The sequence below is a fragment of the Cyphomyrmex costatus genome, unplaced genomic scaffold (genome assembly GCF_001594065.2).
Source record: "Cyphomyrmex costatus isolate MS0001 unplaced genomic scaffold, Ccosl1.0 scaffold608, whole genome shotgun sequence".
Classification (NCBI taxonomy): domain Eukaryota; kingdom Metazoa; phylum Arthropoda; class Insecta; order Hymenoptera; family Formicidae; genus Cyphomyrmex; species Cyphomyrmex costatus.
This window is the reverse complement of record NW_017280165.1, coordinates 55,417-65,708: the sequence shown is the minus strand read 5'-3', so window position 1 is coordinate 65,708 and position 10,292 is coordinate 55,417. Positions and strand designations below refer to the sequence as shown.

Below are 10,292 nucleotides of genomic sequence, written 5' to 3'. Positions count from 1 at the left end.
TGCGGTTACATGCGCATACTCTGTGGCCATATACACATATGTCAGTTTTGGGGCCCATTTTGTCTGACGCTCGTTTTCGCTTATTCGATAAAAAAATTAATTATTGCAAAATTCTTAACAGTATTATAAAAATTGCTATAGAGCATCGATAGAAGACACTTTCCAGTTTACATTTATATATCTCCAAAGATTTATTTTCTGCTTTTGTCTAAAAAATATAGTCTAATAACGAAGTAGTATGTCGGTATCGCTGACCTTCCTCTAAAATTTATAATATACTTGAAATTCATCCATTAATCTATTATATTTAATTAATATACACATATATAGAGTTCCATTACGGACGCAACAATAATACAATATTATAATTAATATAAATACAAATATACATGTAACAAATAAAAACGATCGATTGTGTCTTTGATACCAGCGCGCAACATATAATTATGCGACAACACGGTGTTCTAACATAATAGTAGCTTCCGACGGATGCGCGTCTTCCTCCATTCTAATTTCTTTGGCCGGCGACTCGGGGGAATTCAATTTCGTACGCTCCGGTGTCAATCGAATAGTAGTGCCATGCCGACTATAATCCTCGATTTCGCCTATCGGCTGATCAACGTCTTGCCCTACGTTTTCGTTACACTTTCCCTGTTCGCAAAAATGAATAAATCAAATTATACTCTCATTAGTTGCGCTAATATTTTTCTGCAATTATAAATTATAATCTATTTATATATATTATAAAAGAGAGAGAGAAAAGGAGAGAGAGAGGGAGGGGGAGGGGGAGGGGGAAGAGGGGGAGAGAGGGGGGAGAGCGCTTAACATAATGTGAAGCTCAATCGGAGCTTCATGTTACCTTTTTAACTACGACCTATTTAAAACGTAATTCATTCATTTATAATGCTTTAAAAAACTTTACACAAATAAATTCTATAAAATCTTATTATTACTTAAATATTGTATAATATGAAATAATCTTATTGTACAAATAATATCAAAGAAAAAGAAGAGAAATTTCTATAATAGATTTTTAAATTAAAATTGTCACAATGAGTGCGCGGTGCTCACTTGTAAAAATCTCAGCAATTCTCTTCGAAATTCTGTACTGCAGGCGAGATATATGAGGATGTAAATGGCATAATTGCTGAGCTCGACAATCGTTGAATACACGCGGAACTTTTGATAACGAAGGTCCAACGGATGACGATCGGTATATAGTATAGGCGTAAGACTCGGTAGAACTGCCGTAAAAAAGAAGCATAGAATCATTGTTGTTGTTAATATCGCCAAGTGTTGCTCCTCTCTGAAAAGAATAATTTTTATATATTCTGGTGGGACCAGAAATATAAAATATCTAATCTTTTGTTTTAACTTGTATCCTCGATTGCGAGATAATAATGACGTGTCGGGCGTTTTATTGGTCCGAAATTTATTCGAAACGGCATGGAATTGTCGGTTTTGCACATTCAACTGTAGAAACCTCTTAATGACCAGACTATTTAATACAATGAATACGATCGACGGACAAATTCGTACTATAATCTCCATTATCCAAATATATGTTCTCCATATCGCAGTTTGCGTAACGAATACATTTTCACGTAATGTAAAAGAAGTACCAAATTCATTTTGTTCCGCATAAACGATTCTCATTACCGATAGCGGACCACTAATCTGAAAAGAATTACTAAGTAGAATAAAATATACATATACATGTATAAAATATTTCTAAATATATTATATATGTGTAATATTTTATGCATAAAATTATTATATCTATTGTGTTTGTAATAAAAATTTTCTCGTTATTATTAAACCCGAATTAACGCAAACTAATCGATTGTAATGATTCGCGCTCTTTGATTAAAAAATCCACTGACAAATCAGCGCAAATAATAAACGCTGTCGTTTATTGATTTGTTGCTTTTTCATATTGATTTTCTCAACCAATCATTCTAATATAATCGGATAATACTAACTAAATAAAGTAAAGATGCAACAATATAATCGATGCAACAATTATTAATAATTGTTAACAGATCTTATATTCAAGATCGTCTTAATCGTGTGGTCATAGTATAGAGAGAGTTTTAATACTATTCAATCAGTAAAATAACTGTACAGTTTGTCTCAAAATCGTATTATGATCTTAAACATGTAATAATCGAATTATATGAAACATCGGCTATAGATCGCACTCAATATTTTAAATAAATAAAAATTATTTTTAATATTTTTTAAAAATAATATAAAAACTCTATAGATTATTTATAGATAGCTCCGAGAGAGAAAGTGAAACATAAAAATATTTATAATAGTAAAGATTATAGTGGAATCAGAATGTAGAAGATTGCTCGATACTTTAACAAATAAGATGAAAATATTCAAGTATTAGTAGTGCCATGCCGACTATAATCCTCGATTTCGCCTATCGGCTGATCAACGTCTTGCCCTACGTTTTCGTTACACTTTCCCTGTTCGCAAAAATGAATAAATCAAATTATACTCTCATTAGTTGCGCTAATATTTTTCTGCAATTATAAATTATAATCTATTTATATATATTATAAAAGAGAGAGAGAAAAGGAGAGAGAGAGGGAGGGGGAGGGGGAGGGGGAAGAGGGGGAGAGAGGGGGGAGAGCGCTTAACATAATGTGAAGCTCAATCGGAGCTTCATGTTACCTTTTTAACTACGACCTATTTAAAACGTAATTCATTCATTTATAATGCTTTAAAAAACTTTACACAAATAAATTCTATAAAATCTTATTATTACTTAAATATTGTATAATATGAAATAATCTTATTGTACAAATAATATCAAAGAAAAAGAAGAGAAATTTCTATAATAGATTTTTAAATTAAAATTGTCACAATGAGTGCGCGGTGCTCACTTGTAAAAATCTCAGCAATTCTCTTCGAAATTCTGTACTGCAGGCGAGATATATGAGGATGTAAATGGCATAATTGCTGAGCTCGACAATCGTTGAATACACGCGGAACTTTTGATAACGAAGGTCCAACGGATGACGATCGGTATATAGTATAGGCGTAAGACTCGGTAGAACTGCCGTAAAAAAGAAGCATAGAATCATTGTTGTTGTTAATATCGCCAAGTGTTGCTCCTCTCTGAAAAGAATAATTTTTATATATTCTGGTGGGACCAGAAATATAAAATATCTAATCTTTTGTTTTAACTTGTATCCTCGATTGCGAGATAATAATGACGTGTCGGGCGTTTTATTGGTCCGAAATTTATTCGAAACGGCATGGAATTGTCGGTTTTGCACATTCAACTGTAGAAACCTCTTAATGACCAGACTATTTAATACAATGAATACGATCGACGGACAAATTCGTACTATAATCTCCATTATCCAAATATATGTTCTCCATATCGCAGTTTGCGTAACGAATACATTTTCACGTAATGTAAAAGAAGTACCAAATTCATTTTGTTCCGCATAAACGATTCTCATTACCGATAGCGGACCACTAATCTGAAAAGAATTACTAAGTAGAATAAAATATACATATACATGTATAAAATATTTCTAAATATATTATATATGTGTAATATTTTATGCATAAAATTATTATATCTATTGTGTTTGTAATAAAAATTTTCTCGTTATTATTAAACCCGAATTAACGCAAACTAATCGATTGTAATGATTCGCGCTCTTTGATTAAAAAATCCACTGACAAATCAGCGCAAATAATAAACGCTGTCGTTTATTGATTTGTTGCTTTTTCATATTGATTTTCTCAACCAATCATTCTAATATAATCGGATAATACTAACTAAATAAAGTAAAGATGCAACAATATAATCGATGCAACAATTATTAATAATTGTTAACAGATCTTATATTCAAGATCGTCTTAATCGTGTGGTCATAGTATAGAGAGAGTTTTAATACTATTCAATCAGTAAAATAACTGTACAGTTTGTCTCAAAATCGTATTATGATCTTAAACATGTAATAATCGAATTATATGAAACATCGGCTATAGATCGCACTCAATATTTTAAATAAATAAAAATTATTTTTAATATTTTTTAAAAATAATATAAAAACTCTATAGATTATTTATAGATAGCTCCGAGAGAGAAAGTGAAACATAAAAATATTTATAATAGTAAAGATTATAGTGGAATCAGAATGTAGAAGATTGCTCGATACTTTAACAAATAAGATGAAAATATTCAAGTATAACTCCTAGTATAACAATAATTAATATAAGTCAGAAAGGGCGATGTAAGAGTCAAACGATAAAATTTTATACTATGATATTTAATACTAAAATTTGACAAGTAATAAAATATAAATATAAAACTATCAATATAAAAAAAATTAAATATATAAAGTTACTTAAATTAAATACATGATGATCGTCGTGACAAGTTTCGGCTCTAGGTTTGATCCCTCCTCAGACGTTAAAAAACAATTGGACAAAATCAATTGTAGAAAGTCGGTCGTACAGTCTTTATTCTACTCCAGTGAGTCTCCAACAGAAAAATGACATTATGGTTATACATGATTGAAAAGTCAGTGTATAACCATATCTCTGAAAAGATGGTAAAAAACTTTCTTTATAGATGTTAAACAAATTATGTCAAAATTTCTATGAGAAAACTCACCAGGAAAATCAAACGATAATAATGCTAATTCAGTGTGTCGGCATTGTTAATACGTTAATCAGATAAAATACAATAAATAATAATTAAAAAAGTTTGTACATTGTGGACATATATATTGTGTAAGTCGACTAATAACGTTAAATAACAGATGCAGACTGAGCAAGACCAACAATTATCAATATTAGAAAGTCAAACTTTATTTACAATGGGCACATAAGCCTTATGAAGACCTTCAGTATCTGTTTGTAAATTAAGACTATTTTTCTGTTTTTTAATATGTGTGAAGCATTTCAGATATTATGCGTTTTCTATGTAGAGCCGAAACTTGTCACGACGATCATCATGTATTTAAAAATAATACATTCCTCAAGGGCGAATGAGAGTGCAGCATTGATCTTAATACGCAATAACTAATAACTCTTATTATTGAATTAAATTGAAAAATATCATTTATTCAATAATGGACAAAATATAATTCTTATCATGTATTTAATTTAAGTAATTTTTATATTTAATTTTTTTTATACTAATAGTTTTATATTTATATTTTATTACTTGTCAAATTTTAGTATTAAATATCATAGTATGAAATTTTATCGTTTGACTCTTACATCGCCCTTTCTGACTTATGTTAATTATCGATACTTTAATTTTCTATTTTTTTATTAAAAAAAATTATATGTATCTTTCAATAGAAAAGAAATACGAGTATCATTTTACGTAAACAGTTTACCAGAAAGCCAGCAATAAAAGAAGAGAGTATGAAGGAATTAACGTTCTTGCGTGTGTTTCCAGTGCGAATACGCGCTGGAAAGAATACAAAAATGTATCGATCTACAATTAAGCAGACCATAATGAAAACACTAGCGGCCGAGAAGGCGTTTAGAATAACAAGTTCGACATGAGCATAGTAGAAAGCTGATGGATAATTATTGCTCATGCCATAACTCAATCTTAGCGCTGAAACATATATATTGATTGTCAGATATAATTATATTGTTACATGGCTACTGTTGTGCACTGAGAAAAAAGAGACTGATTACGCAATCGTATTTAAATTAATCAAACAAGAAGTACACGTGCTGGTACGTAATAGTGAGCTATACAATAATTAATCGTGAGCTATACAATAATTTATCGATACAGTAATTAATTAATTATAATCGAATGCAACTGTCGCATAAACGATAGTATTAATCGACAAATGAGTCAAGTATCTCGTCGCGATTTAAATTAAATAAGTTAAGTGTCATGGTTAAATGAATAATTTCGCTGTACTTGTTTAATGCCGAGAGACACTGTCGTGTCTCCTGATTTGGTTCATTTGGAATACAACAGGTAATATATAAGCGGTATTTTTTTCTGCAGTGCACACTGTCGGAATCGGATTGTACAAACTAATTGTTATCCAAGAGAGAATAACGCCGATATGCGCCAGCGCAAGTCCACTGAGGTACAGGTATGCGATACCACGAAACACTGGGCCAGATAGTACAACAAAGATTGCCGCATTGCCAAAAATGCCGATGGTTAATATGATCGGGACTATGATACCGTAAGATGTCCACGTCAAAGATATCACTTGGCTTTGAGTAACGTCGTCCTCGGTAGGCGTATGTCCGAGAGTAAAGTTATCATCATCACAACACAACTGAGTACTACAAAAAGCATTTTCATTGGGATCTCGTATGTGCAAGAGTTATACTTATTATAGAAAGCGTGCAAGCAGCAATTTTACAAACCCATCGATCACTCCTGTCAGCATTGTATACGTTTCGTTGATTGTGTAATTATACGAATTAAGATTGCTGTTAAAGAACTTGTACTTCAGTGATTAAGTGATCTAGAAACTTTTCACTGTTTGACGTTTTGTATTTTGTTCACGCACGTCGTCGTCTCTGTTTCTCTCTTTCTTCCTCTAGCCAGCTGTAAATCTACTTTCAATAAAGACATGATAGACTCTAACAGGTTTACCTGTGACATATCCACCTTATGGGTCTTGCTGCAGAAAAATATACTGCGCAAGCCCCGAGAAGGTAAAACGTCAAGGTGTATGGGGATTTATTTAAACACATAATAGATGATAGACTTAAACCCTTTATTAAGGTCAAACTGCTTGAACAAACAACAGGGTCTATTATTAATTGTTGTTTACGGTCAAATACTTCATCGTGGAGGTAACACTGATTATGCAATAAAGTAAGATTAAATACAGTTAATCAAACTTATTGTATTTTATAAAATGTACAATCAACATAACTCTTTCTTTATTAAAAAGACTGTAATTTTCTAAGCATTTTTATATGTAATTTTCTAATCATTATTATTGCTTCTTTCTTTATGGAAGAATATCACAAGTTCGCGCTATCCTACATATTATAAATACCAATGATTTTAATTAATCCATTTTAGTTTGGAATACAATTTTCGTATTTTAGACGGATACAAATGGAGCATCTTTGAATATTCCGTAACTTTATTTGGTTATCATTTGTGTCCTTCTAAACAATTACGTATAATTACACGTAGTACCAAAAATAACGCTTCCCCTTTTTTATCATTTATAAATTTATCATTTCCTCTGCATTCGTAATGACTGAAGAAAACGCGCCGAAATATTTTTTGTTTCTGCCAACTTGTCAATTAGAAATTAATTCGAGAATGTTTAAAATTTTTATATTTATGAATTATAATCTTCTTAAATTTTTTTAGTCTTATGAATCTTTCGGTAGATTCACAAAATGCTGTATTTTATTGAATGCATCGACGTATAATTTTATAATATTCTTTTTAATTGTGAGAAAAAATTATGCAAAATTTTATCTCAGCAATTTCGATATTTATTAATGTTTATCAGATAAAATATTAAGAAATAAACATAAAAAATAAGGACTACGAGCCATAAATTAATTATTATAAATAATGAAGAAAAGTTTCAATTTAAAACATAAGAATTTAATGACATATTATATGAAAACGAAATAACATATGAGATAAATAAACAATAAAGGCAAATGTTTCGATCCCTATCGGGTCATTATCAATGCCATAGTATATAAAATTATTTAGAAAACAAAAAACATATATGATGTTGGCATAATAAATATTGACGCATATAAAATAAAAAGATGTAATAAATAAAACGCATATCGACAGATAACAAATAAAAAATTAAACTGTTTTCGGTAGTTAAACTGTTAACATCACTTACATTAGTTTTCCTTTGTCACATTTATAACTTTATAAAATTTAATTCAAGCATCCAAATGATCAAGGTACGCTATTATTCTTTGTTTTTGAAGTGTTTTTAAACTTAATTTAATTATCATTAAATTGAGCAGTATAATATATAATATGCGTTACACAATAAAAAATTGTTAATTTTATTCTTATATGTATATATATGATTGATTAATACTTCGAGTTTTTTCAATTTGTAATTACATTATATATATATTTTAACAGATAATGCAATTTCTCTTACACACACATAAATTGTACACTTGCAATTGATTTAATATTTGAGCTTCCATAATATGCGACTAGTGAAAGAGATGACGATTAATTTTCAAGAAATGTTTTTAATACTTGAGCCTGAATTGACATGCGACAAATGAGAGAGATGAAGATTACCCACGTCTGTTAATTTTTTATTTGTTATCTGTCGATATGCGTTTTATTTATTACATCTTTTTATTTTATATGCGTCAATATTTAATATGCCAACATCATATATATTTTTTGTTTTCTAAATAATTTTATATACTATGGCATTGATAATGACCCGATAAGGATCGAAACGTTTGCCTTTATTGTTTATTTATCTCATATGTTATTTCGTTTTCATTTAATATGTCATTAAATTCTTATGTTTTAAATTGAAACTTTTCTTCATTATTTATAATAATTAATTTATGGCTCGTAGTCCTGTTATTTTTGATGTTTTTTTGAATTTGTTGAGCCTTGTTATTTTATAATTATTAAGAAATAAAATTGTTCGATTAAATAAAACGGAAATATTCGTTATTGATAATGGACAAAATCTTGTGAATTTTGCCATTTCCTATGAATTTTGTACTTCCAGAAGTCGTATAAAAAATGCGACGAATTTAACGAATTTAAAGAGCGTTCTAAAAAGAAACTATGAGTGATTTATGTACGAAGTGTGATGTAACGATGAGACAACTGTCGACGAATGTGATACGAGGGATAATCGTGGATACAGTCAGCCTCAGCCAGGTTTCCGTCGCATTGATTTTGAGACAGCATGATTAGATGTTATTACAATGCAAGAACTGTAACAACAACAAATTTGTTTATTTCCGCGAAAAATATGAAATACGTATGTCGTCTGTAAAAACAAACGGATTGCCTACCAGCACTCGACACGTTCCAAGATAGGAGATATATACAGATAAAAATAAAAAGGATATTCTTCTTTTTAAATTTAATGATTAATTGAAAAAGTTATAAATTTTAAAAAACGACAGAACTGATTCGATAAATAAGTTTTTAGAAAAGTCCTCGTTGAACGATGCGGACAGAGTCAGTCGGAAGCTTTAATAAAAGCAATGATTGACGTTATAATATTGACGAATAGCGAGATGAGGAACGTAGAATCTCGATAGAGATTAATAATCGTGGTGTCAAGTTATCGGGATCGGGGTCGAAAGGCGCCGAGCGAGTGGATATGCCTATCCATAGCGAAGCGCGATCGATGCAGTATCAGCCAACGTCGAAGGAGGATGTCCCCACAACGCGACGTCGGCTAATTCCTTCGAGCGGAAAATATTGTCAAAGACATTTTTCTCGCCCGATCGCGTTTTCGCTTGGTCGATTGATAAAGACTCACCGGCGAGCGGTTCCAAGATGAGGAACGATAAGGAGCTAATCGCCGTTTTCTCACGGAAACAAAACGGACTCACAATTTATTCACGATATATAAAATGAAAGCAGAGGATAACTCGCGAATTTTGTGCGAAGAAGATTACTTCGACGAAAAAAGATGACCCTGCTCGAGCAATCGCGTCAAATATAATATTAATATGGATGGATCAAATACTAAGAATAAAAACAGTGCCTATAAAGACGATGCGAAAAGAAGACGCTGTTATTATTATAGGACGATTGATCTGAAACCAAAAGAGAGGGAAAGAAATTTGAAGGCATAGAACGCAGAAAGTAATAGTGCGATTGTTTCGACGTGGAGAATTAGATTTCCTCCGAAATTTATTTTATTCGTGAGACTTCTCATTATGTCCCAACAAGTTGCGAAAAAGAACGCAACGGATTCAAGAATCGATTCGCGTCAAATGATTTGCAACGCGTTTTTATAAAATAAAAAAGAACTTTTTATAAATATTAGAACTTTTTATATCTATATAATTGACATCAGTCTGACGAAATATGAAAGAATGGATTTGACGACGTAGATGCCAGTAAGTATCTTTTAGAAATCTTTAGAAGATCTTCTTAGCTAGATTGCAAAACAAGATCATAAAAGATTTTTAAATGCACGAATTTGAGAACATCAACCCATGAAATTAACGCAATAATACTTGTCATGTTATATGTATAACACTCGATATTATATCCGTAATTCAATTCTCTTATACTGTATATATGTATATTAATAAAAACATTA

At 30.7% G+C, this 10,292-nt stretch overlaps 2 protein-coding genes across 2 annotated transcripts; both read right to left on the bottom strand.

The window, feature by feature from the left end:
* Positions 1–415: 415 nt before the first annotated feature.
* LOC108779647 (probable G-protein coupled receptor B0563.6) lies at positions 416–2,185 on the bottom strand. Its single transcript, XM_018547105.1, has 4 exons — positions 2,159–2,185; positions 1,376–1,677; positions 1,072–1,306; positions 416–651 (listed from the first exon to the last, which is right to left on the bottom strand). Exons 1-4 carry the CDS (start codon positions 2,183–2,185, stop codon positions 445–447), a joined length of 771 nt encoding a protein of 256 aa, XP_018402607.1. The 3' UTR covers positions 416–444.
* A 202-nt stretch (positions 2,186–2,387) lies between these two features.
* LOC108779645 (probable G-protein coupled receptor B0563.6) lies at positions 2,388–6,598 on the bottom strand. The gene is made up of 6 exons (XM_018547104.1): positions 6,391–6,598; positions 6,047–6,306; positions 5,382–5,608; positions 3,202–3,503; positions 2,898–3,132; positions 2,388–2,477 (listed from the first exon to the last, which is right to left on the bottom strand). The coding sequence occupies exons 1-6, from the start codon at positions 6,411–6,413 to the stop codon at positions 2,388–2,390; spliced, it is 1,137 nt and encodes a 378-aa protein (XP_018402606.1). The 5' UTR covers positions 6,414–6,598.
* Positions 6,599–10,292: the final 3,694 nt, after the last annotated feature.

Excerpts from the sequence above, each read along its gene's own strand:
- LOC108779647 (XM_018547105.1), bottom strand. The coding sequence starts at position 2,185 with ATGTTTCATATAATTCGATTATTACAT. Across the intron at positions 1,678-2,158 it reads ATATAATTCGATTATTACAT|ATTAGTGGTCCGCTATCGGT; the intron begins GTTTAAGATCAT and ends AATTCTTTTCAG. Across the intron at positions 652-1,071 it reads AATTGCTGAGATTTTTACAA|GGAAAGTGTAACGAAAACGT; the intron begins GTGAGCACCGCG and ends TTTTGCGAACAG.
- LOC108779645 (XM_018547104.1), bottom strand. The coding sequence starts at position 6,413 with ATGCTGACAGGAGTGATCGATGG. Across the intron at positions 5,609-6,046 it reads TCTCTCTTGGATAACAATTA|CGCTAAGATTGAGTTATGGC; the intron begins GTTTGTACAATC and ends TATATGTTTCAG. Across the intron at positions 3,504-5,381 it reads CTTTTATTGCTGGCTTTCTG|ATTAGTGGTCCGCTATCGGT; the intron begins GTAAACTGTTTA and ends AATTCTTTTCAG.